Genomic DNA, 20,660 nt, shown 5'->3' with positions numbered 1-20,660 from the left:
CAGAATCTATATAGTCAAGTGAGGTATTTTCCATAGATAGGCCACAGATCCAACATTTTCTATTTGGTCAAAAGTTTCATTATCTTATCTGAAACTAATGTAAATCCCATAGCCGTGTGCTAATTCAGGAAATATTATTCATGAAGTACCTATTCTGTGCCAGACACAATGGGGTGCGGCAATGATTAAGACATCCACGGATCCCATCTCCCATGGAGACTGTGACTGGTGCATTCTGGTTGGGTCCACAGCCGATAACACAGGGACACTTCACTATCCCAAGGTTCTACTGTGCTCAAGGTAAGCAACCTAAGGTCAATGGCTGTGTGGAATTCTCATTAGAAAAGGAATGGATGGCAAGACTCACAAAATAGGATTTTCATAAAGAGTTCATAGTAAGAGATTAAAGAGGTATGCTTTAGATAGAAGAAATGACTAAGCAGCTTACAGAAGAAGATTAGAGGAACAAAAAGCATAGCAAGAATTAGGTGCATATTTTTTTTTCTTTTGTCATACATAGCAGTATCTGGGAACCACAGACAATTTTAAAGAAGCATTAATTTAAAAAAGTATGTTGGAGGTGGGGAGCAGAATAAAGAGATGGGAAGGTTTCCAGAGAAATGAGGTCAAGGAGGAAAGCTGAAATAAGACACTGTGTGTGTGTGTGTGTTTAGAAATTAACAGCCACCAAATAGTTACTGGGTGTAGAAATCATGTTAAGTCATGTGTGAATTAAAATCATTGGTCATGAAACTTTCATTATTACGTTTTGTGATCCTGGGTTGCTCTGACCTCTCAGATTCACCTTGCTATCCTAAACCATTTAAGTTTTATTGATGTTCACTGCAGATTCACTGGTGGTGAACGATACCCTTCAAAATAAGAAATGATACAGCCTAAAATCTAGAAGCTGGGCACCTCTCTTGGTTTATCCCCAACTCAAAGAAACTTCACTATCAGTTTAGAAAGCTAACCATTTTAATAAATATGAACATCTGAAAGGATGACACCTTTGTGTCACACAATGTTCTAAGAATCAACAAGCAAACGTTAATTGCTATTTAGAAAGGTTATATAAAATGAGGTAGAAAGTAAATGCTGAAATATTACAATAGGGAAATACAAAGTGGTAGATATGTCAAAGAAAATCCATTTTCCAAAACATTAATTTAGGGGTTTGAGTTCTGGGGAGGAAATTGTCTATAGTCAATATTCATTGTTCAAGGACCTCTGATTTATTTTCATGCTCAGCATAATGGGATAAGGCTAGCCCACATACATGTTCTAAGAGGTTGCTGTTCTTCATTGGCTAGGAATAAAACAGGGTCAGAGAGTCCAGCTTTTGGACCTAAAAGTTTTCAAAGCAAAATAAAACAACAACAAATCTTCAGAAGAAATCATATGCTTCCCCCTCATATGGGCAGCCTAATATGGGAATGAGAAAACTGATCATTTTGATTCCTGTGTCTCCAAACTGCAGATATAGATGACTATCAATATACAAGTGTTTCTTTATGATTGCTTTTCCACTTTCCCAAGCAAATTTTCTTCTTCTAACGTCACCAACAGGCCACAATACATTTTAGACAGTGCTTCGCAACATCTTCACTATCATTTCCCAAGGCAACAATGACAAAGCAGTATTATAATGTGGTCATCATTTTATTCCTCAAAACTTAATCAGAATCAACATCTACCAACCTAATGCAAAGTTTCCATCTTAGTATCCTGAATTGCATTTATACAGCTTGGTTTTCTTATCCATGGCATAGAACTCCGTCTAGAACCAATTCTGTAACTAAACTACCATAGCAATTCTCAGAATAATGATTCTCAGAAGAACATTGATGCATGTCACAGATATTCAGATGGAGAGTATGGAGATGCTTTTTGAAACTGATCCTAGGCCTTGCTATTAGCCCTGGAGCTAATAATGAGCTCTATCAGGTTTGTGACACTCAACTCATAGAAGTTCATGTTCATGTATACTCACATTTCAGCTAATTAGGAGAAAAACCCAACTTTGCCATGAATTGGGCGGGGATTAGCATCGATCTACCTACAGAGTAACTATGAAAGTGACATCACACAGCTTGTGTGCTGACCTGGTATTTATTTTTACAGGGTTCTAATTGCTCCCTCTCTGAGTTGCAAAAGACATAGGCTGAACACAGCTCTGATTTCAGTGACACTTAGAAGGATTAACAACCACAAATGTGATGACAGTATTATAGGAAAGCAAATCTGCATCAGACAGAGCAATATTTATGGGGACTTAAAGGTAATTGTCATAAACTGACAAAGACTTCACAGTTTCAGGGAATATGTGAAGTGTCCTGGAGACTAGGGCTCTAGTTCTAGTTCCACCACTGACAGTTTGACAACTGTGCCCCCATTTCTCGGTTTCTAGAAGATGGAAGGGAGAAGAATAGTTGCCTTGGCATTTGCCTCCCAGAAATGTATGTAACTTGGTGAAATAATATGTGAAAAGTGTCCTCAGTTATAACAAGCTTAAATGTTCTTCTTCAGTTCAACAATTTAAAGTCAATTTTAAGATTTTAAGCAGCAGATTTTCAAAAGAACCTACTTAGTAAAAATTGCCCAACATATCGCACAGTTGTAAAATACTGTATATCCATGTCTCCACTGGAGGTAAAAGACAGAAACAAAGGAAAACAGCATATGGTCAGGGAAATCTGGAGCCTTGTTTCCAGGGATCACTTATGCTACAAATTCCACAATATTTGGCATGTAATTTTGACTGAAATCTTATGTTATGTTTCAAAATAGATTTTTTATCAGTTCCCACCGTAGGAAATAAACCAAGAGTTAGGTTATTAAAATGTAAACCGACGTTTACAAAATAACCACGTTATGAAACGCAAAAACAAATGGCTCAAATAACAAAATACTCAGTTTATTTTTCTTTTATTTGATGCTCACCCATGGCTTTCCTTTTTCTCTTTCAGTGTGAACACTTACTAGTAAGTAAGGAGTTGTATGGGTTGAACCACAGGATATTGACTATTGATGGCTCTTTCACATGATTCAAGCTAATGTAAAGATTGGGAGGAACTGGTGAACAGACTTCTAGCACATTAGATTGTAGGAGTCAGATAAAGGACAGCGTGGTGTCCCAGAGTTCCTTTAAGTCTAGATCTTCTCATATATTGCAGTATTTCAAAGATGCGATGGTGTTTGCCTATACTGAGCTGAGGATTGCTGGAATTGCCAACATACTAGCTAGTCCCTCTCTTTCTCTAACATATTCCATTTTATGTAAATGCATATAAACAGTTAAATTGAATTAACTACTGGGGTAATCAAGAACTGTAGATCCATGTGGATGAGTTTCCTATATGACCCTTGGTTAATCTATACTCTATCTTCTAAGACTGCAGGGTCAGGCTCACTGAAGTCTGGTGACTTGACCATCTAAGGACTAAATTAAGTGAAATGATATTTCTTATTATGAAATTCCAATAAACCATTTGAGTGCAACAATCTTACCTGCTGGTTTGATCTGACATCACTGAAATTCATTTTCTTCCCCAAGTCTAGAATCACCGCATTCTTAGTTTCACGAACGTAATCATCATTCAGCAGTTGAGGAGACTTTGTGTTTTTCTTCATTAGTCCCTGGGATGGCCTGTAAAATAAATTCACACCTGACACACCCATGAGAAACCCTTGCCAGTGTCCGAAAGCCTAGAAATCAGAGTGGCTGAAATGGTGGTCAGACACCAGGAGTCATCGGGCACTTAGGGAGGGCATCTTGTGTACCACAGTTGAGCACTGCACAGAGAATCTGTGTTTGTAGAGGTGTTTTCAATATTTAAATTATTAAAAATTATTTAAAGTAATCATGCCCTTCACCGTAAGGTGTTCAATATCCGTTTAGTGCCTAAGAGATAGGATTATCTAGGAATCCACTAAATGAGAGTCCTATTCCAGACCAAGCTATTCCATGCATATGTCGTTTCTTAAGTGACAACTTTTTCTTGAGAAATCTTAATGACACTTACACGGATGGTGCGCTTCTGGGCAGCCCCATGGCATTGGTGGGTGGGATGGCGGGGAGAGAAGGAAGAACGGAGCTGAGGAAAGCCACTGGGTTCTGAATCCGGCTGGTGGGAGAGACAGGAGCTGGGGAAACACAGCGGGGCTGAAACTGGTTTCCACTGGAGATGGCAAATGTGAGTGGCGATGGCGCTGGCTCTGCTGGAGCTGGAGGGGGTGGCTCGTTTTGGAAGGAAACTCCTCCTAGAGACTTGTTTTGCACGGAGGGGTGGGAAACTAAGAGGCTCTCTTTGCTCACTGTCCTCTGAATGGTTTGAGGAGTGCTGCTCAGGGTGAACACTGGAGAGCTGCAAGGGGACACGGTTGCTGCGGTTGTATTTGAAGAGGGGAAGAAATGCTTTGGCCGGGCCAAGCTGAACGTCTGTGATGAAGGGGCCTTCACCTGCTTGCTGGACATTGTCACTGCCGGGGAAGCAGTGGCGTTCAAAACACTCATGTTGAAAGGAAACTCCTTGGGAGAGGAAGGAGATGGGTTTTGCAACTGCTGTTGTTCCAGTAAGACTTGGTTGTGAAGCTGTTGCAGCTGACTGGAATCACTGCACACAAGAGTGGGGAGAGAGAAGGGAAATCTGTCACCATCGAGCTCACCCAGCAGAAAATGTATGACAGGCTGTTTACAGTTCTATGCTGATTCAGAACACACGACCAGGGTTGCCAGAAATGAGCCAATCAATTCCTTGTGAGCTGTTTCTCCTTTCTAAATCTGATTTATTGTTGGGAAGAAGGGGGAAAAGCCACCACAATGCACAACTCCAAAAGGCATCGTTCACATGGTATTCTTTGTGTTGTGACCCTGAAACATGGCAGCACAATTTTAGAATGTTTATGAATTAGAAAAAAGAAATAGAAACCATGGTCCTCTGTTGGGAATGCCTAAAGTTCTGATAGGAGCCGGCTGTATCTCAGCTTTGGGCCAGAAGGCAGTGAGCTACAGACTGATGTAAGTAACTGAAGGCGTTGTAGTCTTCATTCTGTAAAGCAAACCTTAATAAAACCCCTGGATGTGTCTTGGTATTTCTCATCCTCTCTCGACAACAACGCATTATAGATAAGGTGACCATATGTCTCAATACATCCTGGGCAGTCTTGGTTTATGCCTGTTTTCCTGGCATAATTATCAATACTACTCTTTTACTCTCAAAAATGTCATGGTTTGATTGGTAGATTATATGGCCATCACAATTAGAAACATTGCCTTAGACTTTTCTTGTTCCTAAGAGGACAAAGAAGATCAAGCTGGGAGTACTTTCTTTTTTTGTACGAAGCTGAGTCATAGAAGCATTATATGATTTGCCCACAGTCTATTTAATTTATCTTAACAAAATGATTAATTATAATGGGGCGCCTGGGTGGCTCAGTCGTTAAGCGTTTGCCTTCGGCTCAGGTCATGGTCCCAGGGTCCTGGCATCAGGTTCCCTGCTCTGCGGGAAGCCTGCTTCTCCCCCTCCCACTCTCCCTGCTTGTGTTCCCTCTCTTGTTGTGTCTCTCTCTGTCAAATAAATAAATAAAATCTTTTAAAAAATAATTAATTTTTTAAAAAAAGATTTATTTATTTGAGAGTAAGAGAGAGAGCATGTGAGCACAGGAGAAGGGGCAGAAGGAGAAGGAGAGGGAGCGAGCTCAGAGTGAGCCAGATGCAGGGATCAATCCCATGATCCCAAGATCTCGACCTCTGTCAAAATCAAGAGTCAGACGCTCAACTGACTGAGCCACCCAGGTGCTCCTGGTGACTTATTTTTTAAGAAAGAAAATGGAAAATGAGAATCTCTAAAAAGCTTATGTGCATAAAGTTGTCAATGCTGCTAAACTTTGCTGTTTAGAAGAATTTACTCTCACATGAGTAACTACAGGAAAATCCACAAGGAAGACTGTGGTGTTTCAAGCTACGAAGGTTTTATGTTCTTCGGAAACATAGGATGCTTCTGGAACATAGAAGGTGATCTGCTGAACATGAGATCTATTAAAAATGAAAGCTTCAGTATTTTCATAGCATTAGGAAAGTCAACACCAATGGTAATAAAGTTGAACCAGGAGGTTCTCCAAACCTTGATTTTTCTTAATTCTGGGAGTTTAAGGCCTTTCTCCTTTCATTAACACTTCTGATACATGATATATGGAAAAGTAACTTCACAAAACAGAGTCCCATCTGTTGTCAAATGGCTATATAATATGCAATCCTTCTTTGTTCATCGATGAAAATTCTTGTTTTGAGTTAAACTAAGAATTCGGAAGCATTAGCCACTTGGTACAGTAACTTTCTTAGAAGTGTTTAAGCTGAGAGAATAAAGTAATATAATTAAAGATTAATTAAACCTTTTAGTTTCATCATGGATGAAAGATTGAGCAATCAAGAGAAGCAGAAATATCTTTGTTAGATTATCCTTAGAAAAATATAAAATATATACAATTAATACTGTTTCTGTTAGGATTAACTTTCCCAATGGCATGAAAATACAAAAATCTTTAGATTTTAATGGATTTCATAATTGTCAGGTTACATTCTGTGGTTGCTATAGCCTGAAGACAATGCTATGCAATTTTCAGGACATCTCTGTACAGAGTAGTCTACACAAATTTTAGTCTTATGATTTTGCAGAAATATTTTCTTGTGGCTATGGAAATAAAAAAAGTAGTATATGACAAGTAAGTAATCTTAGAAAGATAAGGATGATAAAAAGGGGCAGGAAGTCATTTGGTATTGGTTAATTCTTATTTTCCTTTAGTTCCCATTGAATAAAAACCTCAGAACTAGCTTTTTACTTTAAGACTTCCAACGGCATGTTAGCCCTTATCATTCAATGCAGTATATTGGATTAGAGAGGGTTACAAACTGTAAACATAATGATATGTGAGATACAGTGTCAAATTGTCTTGATTATCCAAGTTTCCGTAAGAATTCATTTGAGAATAATATCTCTTTTTGTTTGAACAAGGTTGTTTTTTTTTTGTTTGTTTGTTTCTCATTTTATCAGTTTTGTTTCGGAAGGGATTTAAAACAGCAGTTTGGATTCGCTTATTCATCACATCAGGTGTCAATTCCATTATTCGACAAACTTTATTGAATCTTCTGTGTTTACTTTGCTAGGCACTCTAGGATATATATATATATATATATATATCTGAGATAGTACAAGCTATTCAGGGCTCAAAAATCTTACTATACATACATACATACAACATGAATAACCACCGGTTATTTAAGAGAACATGTGGAACTTACTTACTGCTTTAATAATGAAGTTACAAAGGGCAATGAAAGAATAAAGGAAGAGAAAATTAATTACAAAGGCTACTAGTTCTAAAATCCCCAGTAACATCTCTAATTCAAAGTAACAGCCTGTCATAAATTGCTATAAGCTCAGCTGCTCTTTTCTTGTTGCCATGAGGATTTCTCAAATCAGGTTTATACCCAAGCTTTCTTTTATCAGCTTTCAAGCTGACATCAAGCTTTCTTTTACCCAGGCAGATTTATCAGCTCTCTTGGGTTACCTGAATATATCTTCTCCTTTGCCACAACACATAATTTAAGCATGATGCTCAAGAATATGGTTTGTGCAGACAGACAGACTTAGGTCCTAATCCTGGCTCTGCCACTCATTGTTTGTGTGGCTTTGGGTAGTTTCTAGACTTTTTCTGACCCTGATTGCCTCATAAATAAAATAGGAATAAGTAGTATCTCAACATTTTTGTGAGAATTGATCAAATCACCTAAAACATGTGAGTCATCAATAAATGGTGGCTATTTTATCTTTAGTTTTGAACTACAAATATCAATTTCAAGATTTGTAAGAATGAAAATTAAGAGTTTCAGAATAATAAGGGTGCTTCTTGTGGAATTTCTTAGGGATTTTGAACTGTTGAGATAAAAGGCTTGGTGACAAAAACAACAAAACAAAATGGTGTATCAAGTACTTTTGAAAGCAGTTTTGGCAACAAAAATTTGGGGCAGTGTGTGCTGGAGCCAGCTCTCGATTGTTCTGGAGAGCCGACTGTGCACATCTCATTCCAATTCCCAGTCCAATGACCTTTCTTTAGTAACTTGAAATAGAACACGGTGGGAGAAAATTGGCAAATGCTACAAATCAGGGCTTCCCCGTCTCTACCCGTTGTTAAAACATCTGCCAGCACATCACTGATTAGGATAACTAATTCTAAATACGTCTCTGCAATTGGCTTCTAGCTGTGGTTTTAACAGGGGCTACCATGCTGGCTGCACGTTAAAATCACCCACAGAGCATAAAAGACAAACAAACCTCAGTGATTTAGGCACCATTGTCCAGAGAGTCAAGTGGCCTGGGAAAAGATCCAGGCTTAGTTACTATTTTCTTTTAGAAAGTAGGGCAGTGGTTCTTAAACTTTAGTGAGCCTCAGAAGCCTCTGGAGGCAGGTTCCCATTCCTGCCTATTTCCCTTTTGCCCTCCCCGCCTCCACCCCCAGCTTCGGATTCAAGTCTGGAGTGGGGCCTGAGAATCTGCATTTCTATCAAGCTCCCAGGTGATGCCAGTGCCGTGAATAGCAAGGCTCTAGGTGGTTTTCGCATGCATCTGGGACTGAGAACCTCTGCTCTAAAGAAACACTTGTCCCCAGAACAGGCTTTCCCAGTACATGCTGATTTTTGTCTGACGTTTTCCCCACTTTAAATGTTAATTATTGTGTTCTCCTGGGTGTGCAGGGGTGTGTGTATGGGGTGGGGTGGAATGATGAAGTGTTGTAACCCAGACTTTCCAACTTTAGACCAGTAGTTTCCAAACTGGCTGAATGTTAAAATAATCTGTGGAGGGATTCTGATTCAATTGCGATGGAAGGCATAAATATTTCTTAAAAGCTCTACATTTTAGTAAAGAGTGTAGCCAGGATGAAGAATCACTGCTCTAGACAATCTTGAAATTCAGGTTGAAAATCTCAAAGTCTGAATTTTCTAGGCTTTGATGATACAATGTTTAAAAAGGACAGTTTCTCTTTCTGTTGCAGTTTTAAGATCTGTAAGAATTATGTCTATTTTCCGTATGAGTGGCAAATTGAAGGAACGAGCAGAAAAGTGTATCCTCAAGAAGATTATTCAGGGGCACCTGGGTGGCTCAGTTGGTTAAGCGACTGCCTTCGGCTCAGGTCATGATCCTGGAGTCCCGGGATCGAGTCCCGCGTCGGGCTCCCTGCTCAGCAGGGAGTCTGCTTCTCCCTCTGCCCTTCCCCCCACATGTACTCTCTCTCTCTCTCTCATTCTCGCTCTCTCAAATAAATAAATCTTAAAAAAAATGAAGAAGATTATTCAGAGAGTCGATATATTTTAATGCAAAACCTAAAAGGTTAAAACCAATGAGGTCAAAACCAGAAGGAAAAGGCTGCAGACATATGGGTGCACAAAGGACTGGTGTGTGTGTGCGTGTGCACACATAGGTGTATGTTCATACCTCTACTAATACAAACCTATAGACACACAAGAGAAACCTTAAGGAAGGCAAAAAAGATTAAAGAATTATATAGTGCTGAGGACTGGATTTGTAGAGGGTGTCATTACATAATTTAATAGCAGGAATTGTTATATCCATTGAAAGTCTGATGTGGCAGATACTGCTGGCTGACTACTTACTTCTTCCCTTTGTAAAAGAATTTGATTTTATTCATGGAGGCAACATATACAGCCAAAGACTACACTTCCTAGTCTCCTTTGCAGCTATTAAACTGTGACTAAGTTCTGGCTGATGAGATACAAGCTCAAGATTTTGTGTAAGACCTAAGAAGTCTCCTTAAAAGGAGTCTGAGATCAGGCCTTCCACCCATTCGCCCGTCTTGCAGCTTGAAATCAGACGTGATGACTAGACCCCCATCAGCCATCCCGGACCATGAGGGAAGACCTGGAGAAGAAGCAAGTGCTGAAGGTGGCAGAGCAGAAAGACAGGAGACTGGGGTGTCAATGACTATGGAGCCAGTCTAATGGCCCCAGACTGCCCAACTAATTCCATTATTTAAGAGAAAAACCCTCATGTGTTTAACCCACATTTATCTGGGCTTTCTGCAACATGAAGCTAAACAGAATCCTAACTGACATACCTAATCGCCCCTGAAGAGTCCCTGGGTAGGAGAGGCTCTGTAAGAAGGCAGTTCCTAAGGAAATTGTTTTGGATTACCTGTTCCCAAAACTCCCTTTTCTGAGAAATCCCCCCACCCCCCACCCCACTACCCTTCACAGTTCTGATTTGATCCATTTGACTCTTCTTTCCTCCAAACATAAATCCTCTTCACCTGACCAGGCTGGACCAGCTGGGATTTGGAATTGAGTTGCTATGAATGATTTAATTAGCAGTGGAACTTGACACAAACTGTAGAATGGGACATGCCATGATGGGCCTGGTGTGAGGTGATGAGTCTTCAGAGAGGGAAGAGTGGAGAGGATATGCAAAGAAGAAACAAGGAGGTGCTCCAAACAGAGAGTGAGTGGTGGACAGAGGCTTGGGTTATCCTTCTCTAGGCAGGACCGGGCTGCCTTTGGGTTCCCATTCCTGCCTATTTCCCTACAGTAACCTCTTCCCTCTTTTTACTTTAGCAGATTCCTATTTCCTGTGACCAGCAGAACTTTCAGGGGACGGAGACATTTTTGGACGTGGTTTTCCAAGAGGCATGTTTCATACATTTAATTTTATGCCCAGGATTTTGCCTTATGTGGTAGTGAGAAGAATATAAAACTAAATGACATGCCCTCCTTCCAATGAACATCTTGTGTTCTGCACTGAGAAACACATGACGGGATCACTGTTACTATAGATTTTAATGTTGACCTTTAAAAGTTTATGTAATTATAAATGTAATTTTTATAATTTTGACATGTGGATCAAACAGAACATAGTAGTAGTATTATGTTCTGTGTTTGCTTTATTATGGATGAACATTAAACATTGCAACATGGCTCCGATGGAGGCTCTCTGGGGGGTTAGGGTGACACCACATCAGGCCCCAAGGTGAGTCTGAAAATTATGACTCCTCATTCTTTCATCCCCATTATATTATATGAAACCTACTGTGGTTACTATAGCATATCTAGCCATAGCAAAGAACAGTCAAAAAAGTACTAAATATCTCTTCCACAAAGACTACAAAAGCTTTAGTTGAAGCAGAAATGGGAAACATATGGATGAAATTATAGACTATAAGGATTATTAGATGCAAGAAAAGGCTTTATAAGAAGAGTGTAGAAGTGCTTCAGCTGGAGCCTCTAATGTTAGACAAACATCTTTATCAGCTAGTTTAGGGGTAACATTAGGTGTAACATTTTTCAGAGGTAGAATATTTAACAGTAAGGATAGTAGTGATAGTACACTAATGTTGATGTAAGGATTTATCGTTTGCAAAGCATTTAAATTGTATCTTCCCATTCTGTAATTTCCTTTTCAGCCCCATTTTTTTTTTTTTTTTTTAAGTAGGCTCCACACCCAGCATGGAGCCCATTGCAGGGCTTGAACTCATGACTCTGAGATCAAGACCTGGACACTTAACCAACTGAGCCACGCAGTTGTCCCATTCGGCCCCATTATTTTTAAGGGCAGATTCAGAGAAGCTCACAGGCATCCTTGGTCATCCATTTTAATTTTTACTTACAGTTTGGGTTTGGCCAGAACTGGAGGGGGTTCTTTGACGGGTGAAGAAGGCTCAGGGATTCTTGCTGTCTGTCCGTTGAATCTCTCCGGGAAAGAATTAGGCCTGGTCTGGTTGGTGGTCACCACACCTCCCTCAGAAGATGCTTCACTTCCTTTGTCATCTTCAGGCAGGTTGAAGTGCACACGGAGCCCAATCCTTGAGCTGGACCGGGGCTCATTGTGGTTCACCAGAACTCCTTCAAGTTTGGGTTTAGGGAGATGTTCCACAGAAGGGGGCTCTGGGTTGGGTGGGGATGGTTGTTGCTCAATAACAGCCAGGTTGGTGGTGGAATTGGCTGAGTGAAGAGACCCATTATTTCTGAGGTCTTCATTTCCTGAAAGGACAATAACAGGACCTGAGCTGTCAGCCTTACTCAGTAAAACGGAGGTAGGATTGTAACTGTGAACTGGGGCATGTATCCAAACCAGATGAGTATGTTAATGGGAGAATGCCTGTCAAAAACAGTGACCACAATCTGGGGCATTAAAGAATGGTGAAGATACAGGAAAAAAAAACTAAACTAAAAATCTAAGTACCATTTTGGAAAGAATATTAGAAGTTTATAAAAGACCAAGGAGATGTTTTCCTAGGGAATATCAGAGATAACAGCAGGATAATGGGTGGTGGTGGTGGTCATAAATGCTAAAAGAAATCCAATATCCAATCGGGTATTGTTCCATAGTCTAGACTGTTCTGGCCTTTCAGGCGCCATTACCTCTCACGTCGAGCTGTGCAATGCTTGACACTGTGCCGTATTTGTTGCTTGCAGTACACGTGAAGCATCCAGAGTCTTCTGCAAACACCTCAGCAATGACCAAAGTACAAATCTCCTCTAAACACCAATAAAACAGAACAGTTACTGACTTAATTGTGGAAATGGAATTATAAAATTTACTGATAACAGATGATGATTCTACAAAAGTCAATGTAAGAAGTTGATTCTAGTAATTGTTTGAAAATAATCAGTTCAAACAATTATTTGATTGGATTGACTGATGAGCAGTCTCAATGAATCAAAGGATGTAGAACAAAAAACTCCACATAGACTACTGGCAAGAGGATCTTATGATAATATAATATCTTAATATATTGTGAATTCCCATATTATTTTCTGTTTTTATGTCATCACTCCAGATGACAAAAATAGAACTGAGAAAAAGTAAACTTACAAATCACAAAAACAAGTTAGGAGTTAGCGCAAAAGGAGATTTGTGTGAAATAAAAGGATTAATAAAACGTTTTAAAATCTAGGTCTCTTATTATGTCTGTGGGGAACTTTTGCACTGAGGTAATTTTAAATGAGGGCCACAATTTAAAACTGGGCAAGAAATATTTTGATGAGCTAGTAGTAATTAGCTGATAGAGTAATTTGAAATTCCAGGTAAAAGAAGAGTGAAATGCATCTTTTCCTTTGCAATGCTATGGTAATTCTTATGGATTACTTCAATACACAGCATGAACCCCCTTTGAATAACTACAAAAGCGATTCCCAGATTGAACCACGTGATTATAGCTTAAAATTATTATAGTTAGATATTCCTTGACGCGAAGAGAAGTATAGGGCAGTAGCATAAACTGTCAGTTACCACTCAGTGGACCTGACACTAAAAACAAAATTAACAAAAACATAGTTGTATTAGGAGGGACTTGGCATCTCACTGTTTCGTGATAACTGAATTCAATTAGCTGGCCAGCCTCTAGGAAAACTGGACAGGAGGCCACGGCAGACGATATTGAGTACCTGCTCCGTGGCTCTTCATCCTCCTCCCTCCTTCCTAATAGAATTCCGGCTTTGTCCACCCTCCTTGGAGCGGTCATGTGCTTCAAGGCAACTTGGCCTCTCCCAGTCTCAGATGGCAAACCGTGATTGGTCACGCTAAGCTCTATTCTTGCTGAGTCATGGCATGCACTACGCAATTCTAATCAATGAAATAGGAAGGAAGGAAAGTCTTTTGGGGAGTTCATGAGAAAGATTTCCTTGCTCTTTGAAGAGAACAAAAGAGAGTTGTGTTCCCTAATTTTGCCTCTGCAGTGTTGTCTGCATGCAATACTCAGAACTGTGGCAGCTGTCTTGGGTAGATAAGTAAAACAAGCCTAAGCCTGAAGACAGTGAAATGGGAAATGGGAAAAAGGCTTGGCCCCCGATGATCTTGGAGACGCGAAATCACCCAATCTCAAGACATTTCTCAGGACATCTTGCTATGTGAGAAAATACATTTTTCTTAAAGCTTAAGCCACTTTAATTAGGTCTTCTTGCTGCCAAGAATCCTAAATGATGGAGAGGCAAAGTTTGGTTTTGGTGCCTCTCTGTACTTTTTCTGAGCACTTGGACTATGTTTTCTTCTCTCTCTCTCTTCCTCTTCCCAAACATTTCTACTCTCAGCCTTCAACAACCACTTTCAGAAAATGATCTGATTAATTTATTCACACTACACTGTACCTGCCTGATAAAATAAAGTATTCTGCCTCCAAAGGGTATTTGCATGTACTAGATGGAGGAAGAAGAACTCTCTGGCTATGAAATTTTAGATCTCAGAGCTGGGAAAGGTAGCACTTGTTTTGGGAAGGGACCCCTTTTGGGTGACTCAGATGATTGTGTATATGAAATTGCCTAGTGGAAAAGTCTGCTCTGGACAAAAGTGTCAAAACCTGAAAGATTTTCAAGGGGAAAAATACCACTCCACTACAAGCAATGCAAGAGTAGGGCTGTTCTGTTCTTTACTTATGTATCCCCAAGGCCCTAGGGTAGGGCTGTGCCCTATGGATGTTCCATGTCTACTTCTGGAATGCCTTTCCATTCAGTTTTCAGAAGAGAGAATTATAATAATGAAATCCCAAACCATCATTCTTACTCAGGGGTACAAATACAATCTAATTTTCCAGGGTGATCACAGAGAAGACTTTTCAGATGTTTACACTGTAGTTTGTGAGTAACTTCCATTTTCTAGAGGTAAAAGCTTCACCTACCATCACTCCCATGTCATCTTGGTATCTTCCCATCCAAATCTAACAACACCATGGATGTTTTATTGATTCTGCAAATTTCAAAATCTGATGGATAAGTTTTGAGACACATAAGCTGTGGAATTGGAATTGATCTAGCATCATGAAAATTGCTCTGCCCAGTTTTGGGAGGTCATGTGTAGGGGCCAAAAAAACAGAGGGAAAATATTCCTAAGAAACATCCCTTAAAAACCAGGAACTAACTGCATTCATGTTCAGTATCGGATATAAATTCCAAATTTGCATGTGCTCCCCTCCTTTCCTTCTCTTACAGTAATAGCTAGAGTGGGTTAGAATCCTGTTTCTAAAACCGTATTTTCATATTTTTCTTGACACCAGTGTAACAGGAATATGTTTTATTATTTATATAAGATATATAAATTCACTGATTTATGTATATATATTTTATATGTATGTAAAATCACTAATGCTAACATGCTAACAAATTAAAGTTAAAATGATCCTTACCTGGTTCTGCCATGGATCGAGGTTCTAAAAAAAAAAAAATGAAAAGATTCTAAGCATTTCTTTTACCGAGAGGCCATATTTTCATCAGAAGCTTCCTATAGAATTTCAGTCTCTTGTATACTCATGAGTGATTTGATAAGGTTAATCTGTAAGTGTGGAAGTAAAGCACCAATGACAAGACAGTTGTCACAGAAGGGCAGCAAGAGAGCTGCTAAGCAGATGTTGCCATATCTCGGGACACACCTGGATTCCACTTGGGACACATAAAGCCTTAGGTGAGGAAAAGTGACTGAGTTAGGGATTCAGGAACAACTTGCTTTAACTGATACCCATTCAGCTGTACCTGAAACAAGGTTTGTGAAGACTGAGAGCTCATTCTTGGCTAGGCTTCTCACATCCTAATAAAACATAGACTATACCTCCTGCTCTACGGTTTCCAGATCTGATTAATTTATTCACACTACATTGTACCTGCCTGATAAAATAAAGCATTCTGTCTCCAGAGGATATTTGCATATACAAGATGGAGGAAGAACTCTCTGACTATCAAGTGTTTTCATAGCCAGAGAGCCTCAGGAGAGATAACAAGAGAGCAGGTTCTTTATCTTAAAATTCTTTGACATTCCTGAAAGTGCCTGCATGGTACTGAAAACAGAATACAGGTGTTCAATTGCAGGCATTCAATAAGAGTGTGGAACTTAGTTACAACCTTCCACACTGATAGAACTATTAAAGTTTTTCTTCTCAAGTTTAAATGGTATTCAGATTATATTATTGTTGCTGCTACTGTTAAAACGTGATAGCTCAGTTGTTAAGCGTCTGCCTTCAGCTCAGGTCATGATCCCAGGGTCCTGGGATCGAGCTGGCAGCGGACTCCCTGCTCTGCGGGAAGCCTGCTTCTCCCTCTCCCACTCCCCCTGCTTGTGTTCCCTCTCTCGCTGTCTCTCTCTCTCTGTCAAAATAAATAATGAAAAAACTTAAAAAAAAAAACAAAACAAAACCTGATAGCAGTTTGACTCATATATCAGTGATAAGCAGAGACAAATTAACAAGAAAGGAAATAAATTATAATGTATTTTATGACTAAAATGGGTCAAGGTGAAAGCAGTATATGATAAGAAAAAGGAGAATTGACCACTTGCATATATAAATAATTCTTACAGTAAAAAAGAACAAAACTTCAGTATGAAAATGAGCAAAGGATATGAACAGGTAATTTTAAAAATAAAGAAATACAAAGACCCAATAAACATGAAAAAAGTTCCACCCCACATTTACTTAGTGAAGTACAGATTAAAACTAGTATTCTCATTTTGGACCTATAAAATTAGTGAAAATTTAAAAAATGTTTAATACCCGTTATTAGTGAAGGTATGAGACAAATGGCATTCCCATATATTGTTGGTTGTAGTAGAATATAGCTAGGACAACACGTGTCCCAGTTCATTTGGGATAGACCTGTTTTATTCCTGGGATCTCTGTGTAATTATTAATAGCAGTCTCTTTCACTCCCAAAGTGTCTCAGATTGGATGATCAATTATGTGATTATCCTCAATTTAGTTCAGTCTTTTGGGTTAGGCATGTTGGCAATATATATTGAAAGCCTAAAAATGGGTGAATTTATAATAGCAATTTCTGTACTCTTTATTCTTTTTTTTTTTTTTAAGATTTTATTTTTAAGTAATCTCTACACTCAATGTGGGACTTCAAACCACAACCCCAAGATCAAGAGTCATACTCTACTGACTGAGCCAGCCAGGCACCCCTAATACTCTTTATTCTATAGATATTCACAAATGATTTTGCTTTTATATGCATTGAAGCAGTTTACAAAAGTAAGAATTTGTGAACAATCTAAATGTTCGACAACAGGAGATTAAATAAATATAAAATTGATTGTATTGATTTGTTTTTAAAGTATATTCATTAACAGGAAAAGATGTTCATGATATGTTGAGTGAAAAAATCAATTTACAAAAAAGCATATGATTTATTTTATTTTTATTTATTTATTTATTTTTAAGATTTTATTTGTTTGACAGAGACACAGCGAGAGAGGGAATACAAGCAGGGAGAGTGGGAGAGGGAGAAGCAGGCTTCCCACTAAGCAGGGAGCCTGATGCGGGACTTGATCCCAGGACCCTGGGATCACGACCCAAGCCGAAGGCAGACGCTTAATGACTGAGCCACCCAGGCGCCCCTATTTTTATTTTTGAGAAACATACGCATGGAGAAATTTTTGGAGAATAGACAACACAATATTACTAGGATTTATTTTGGAGGATTATGATTACAAGTAATTTTTCTTTTATTTTTTAAATTAGTTGTTAAAAAGTTATAGAAATAAATGAATACCATACATTTATAAAAATTAATTATCAGAAAAATACTTTAAAGTATCAACTTACTTTTCTGTAAAATTCTAAAATCTGGAGAATCTTCTATCAAGGTCCCTTCTCTATACCACTCAACTTTAGGAGATGGAGCTCCTTTTACTCTGCATTCAAAGACAACCAGCTGACCTTCAGAGGCTGATAAATTTTGTAACATCTGTAATGAGAAGAATATTGCTAGAGCCAAAAAGTATACATTTTTGGAATCTAGTTACAGTGCTGAATTTTAGAAAAAGATACTTCTTTTTCTAAAGATTGCCTTCATATTTGGATTTTCTCCAAATCTTCTAGATCTCCAGCAGTTTCAGTTCTGTGGATATTCATTGAGTCTGTTTTTGGAGATAGAATCATCTGAGCCCATATAAAGCTTTTCCCTCACTATCCTCTTCCTTTTCCTCTCTGTTGCAATGCCAGACAACTTTATTAAATACTAGGTGACACATTTGGAGGGTTTGGAAAAATGCTGACTTTTGGTAAAGTACTTCTGTTCTTAAATGCCCAAGTGGAGGTTGGTTTCCAGAAATAATAACAATTTAAGAAATCTGCAGGAGTATCTATTAGGTGTAGTCAACATGGGAGTAATGTATTTTTTCACACAAGAATGTCACTATTCATGAGGTGGAACATCTCTGTGGCTCAAGTAACTGATTCCATTTTCCTGGCTTTGTCTTGTTTACATACTGTGGTCCTGGAAATTGACTTTTGTTTTGTTTTCTTGTTTTCCTTATGGGTTCTTTATAGTATAACTTCAATGATCTGGTGAGGGATATAAACAATGACAATCTCTATAAAAATCATAGTCACAAATGGAGTCTGATATCATGGTAAAATATGTTGTAATTTTGTGAAGGCATCATTAAATGCTCTTCCACACATCCATGAAAAAAGGTTTACAAAACCACTTTGTTTTTTTTTGTTTGTTTGTTAAAAGTAGGCTCCACGCCCAGTGCAGAGCCCAACGTGGGGCTTGAACTCACGACCCTGAGATCAAGATCTGAGATGAGATCAAGAGTCAGAAGTTTAACCAACTGAGCCACCCAGATGCCCCTACAAAACCACTCTGAACTGTATCATATCAATATATTCTATAATAGATTCTACTAGAGAATGGCACTCACAGTCTCCATTCACAGCCAGTCTTTCACTCATGATTTGTGAGCTTAAAGTCACACATTCTTTTGTGTAGTTGGTACTTCATTTGATTTGAGAGAGAGAGGGAGGGAAAGAGAGAGAGAAAGAGTACAAGTAGGGGGAGGAGAGAGGGGCATAGAGGGAGAGAGAGAATTTCTCAAGCAGACTCCAAGCTGAGCATGGAGCCTGAGACAGGGCTTGAAACCAGGACCCTGAGATCATGACCTGAGCCTAAACCAAGAGTCCAACGCAACCGACTGAGCCACCTGGGTGCCCCTGGTACTTCATTTGATTATGAAATTCTTCTTTGGCATGTGTGTGGGCATATTTTTTTTTCATATTATTGTTTTTAATGTTGGACAAAACATTATAAACATGGAAAGATTATGATTAACTTCCTCCACAAGCTCTATTAGTAACTAATGCTGCAAGGCTTTCTATTATTACTATTTGGGGATCTGCATTAAGGAAATATTGGCTCTTGCATCAGAGAAAGGAAAAGCCGATATTTAGTTAATTTTTTGCTTTTGTCATTCACTCTTATAAATATCCTGTGATTATTTATACCTATTTTATGAACAATTTATGATAATTTGTGCATGGCATGGCCCCATCATATTTATGACATTTGTCTAAGGAATATAGGGGTGGGGATAACCACACAGCTTGAGCTATACATAGTAGATGACTTTTACCTCAGAGGTATGTAAGTTGATATTGGAAAGCCAGGGGGCACTGTAGTTCAATATTAGTGTTTTGTTCTTTTTGCACTCCCAAATTTGTTTGCTGAAGTAATTCAGGATGAGATTTGTACAGAGGGGTCTCTGAATTAATAAGGAACTATTTGATAAACAATAGCAATAACAAAAAAAACCCCCTAAAACACCTTCTTATTCTTTATCTACCCCAAACTACAACTTCTAGTGACAAGAAAGGAATGTTCTTAGTAAGCAGGGAACATCAAGGAGTCTCGGGTGCTCCTGGCAAGTTGGTGGATATGCCCTCCACCCTGACATCTGATCAAATTCTGTGTAACGTGGCAGCTTTGAGGCCTAGTGAAAATTTTAATGGCAGTCAGACATCTCCCTGGGATTCATACAAGATAGAGTTTCATTCCTTGAGGCAAACAAATTAGAAAAACAGACCAAGAAAAAAAAAGTGGTGGCAGAAGGGATGGAATAAATTAAATATGGCATCCTTTTTAAGGGGATGTGAGAAGAATGAGGTCAATCTATATGTTCTGACACGGCTTGCAGTTCAGACACATGAGCCAATTCTCAATCCGTAGAGGTTAGACCAAAGCCCTGCTTGCCAAAGGATATCCTTGAGAGAATATGTTGCTCAGAGCAACTTTAATTGAGACCGACTTTAATTATTCACTTGACATTGAAGGTCAAGGCCTGCGTTCTATTTGAGAGTCCAGCCAAGGTACCTCAGATACTACAGTGTATGTAATATGCCTGCTAAATGTCTATGATATGAGATGCAACCTCATTCCAGTTGACACATCATCAATACTCAGTAAGAGAGGTGCCGACAGTCATCTTACAAGCCACTCAAAAGAAGTTGTTGAAAGTCATAGTTGGAAGGACGATGATAGTTGTTATTACTGAAAACTGCTTTTCTACAAAAGTCTCATGAGAAGGAATTGACTCACACCAGGGTCCAAACCAATCACACCATTTGAACATAGTGCAGATGGTGCCACATTCAACAAAGGAGTAGGTCTTAGGCTGTTATTAATGGCACAATGTCTACGGACCTGATCATAATCATCTTGACTTCACTGAAAATGAATAAGATAAATGAAATATTCCCCAACTAACAAAGATTTAATTAGTCTTAACTAGGAATTATGGATTTGGACTAAAGTTACTAAGCTGAGGGTCTACAACCTCCTGAGGTAAAGAGTATCCAAAGAACAAATCTGTCTTGTGTGTCATCACCATACT

At 38.9% G+C, this 20,660-nt stretch overlaps 1 protein-coding gene and 1 long non-coding RNA gene across 5 annotated transcripts in view; one reads left to right on the top strand and one right to left on the bottom strand.

Moving 5' to 3' along the window:
• The window catches only part of LOC118017893 (myopalladin), a 103,344-nt gene that overhangs the window by 24,494 nt on the left and 58,190 nt on the right, over positions 1-20,660 (bottom strand). For all 3 annotated transcript variants that reach the window (XM_035016220.1, XM_035016226.1, XM_035016214.1), the window contains exons 7-12: positions 17,593-17,734; positions 15,184-15,207; positions 12,428-12,544; positions 11,674-12,046; positions 4,026-4,616; positions 3,511-3,649 (exon numbers count right to left, since the gene is read on the bottom strand). In XM_035016220.1, coding sequence (XP_034872111.1) covers positions 3,511-3,649; positions 4,026-4,616; positions 11,674-12,046; positions 12,428-12,544; positions 15,184-15,207; positions 17,593-17,734 — 1,386 coding nt within the window. The remainder of the gene's footprint in view (positions 1-3,510; positions 3,650-4,025; positions 4,617-11,673; positions 12,047-12,427; positions 12,545-15,183; positions 15,208-17,592; positions 17,735-20,660) is intronic.
• The window catches only part of LOC118017914, a 43,317-nt gene that overhangs the window by 4,910 nt on the left and 17,747 nt on the right, over positions 1-20,660 (top strand). For both annotated transcript variants that reach the window (XR_004681279.1, XR_004681278.1), the window contains exon 2: positions 164-300. This is a non-coding gene — a long non-coding RNA (uncharacterized LOC118017914). The remainder of the gene's footprint in view (positions 1-163; positions 301-20,660) is intronic.

The sequence above is a fragment of the Mirounga leonina genome, unplaced genomic scaffold (assembly GCF_011800145.1).
Source record: "Mirounga leonina isolate KUSES-001 unplaced genomic scaffold, KU_Mleo_1.0 Mir_106, whole genome shotgun sequence".
NCBI lineage: Eukaryota > Metazoa > Chordata > Mammalia > Carnivora > Phocidae > Mirounga > Mirounga leonina.
This window is presented reverse-complemented; position numbering and strand designations above follow the sequence as displayed.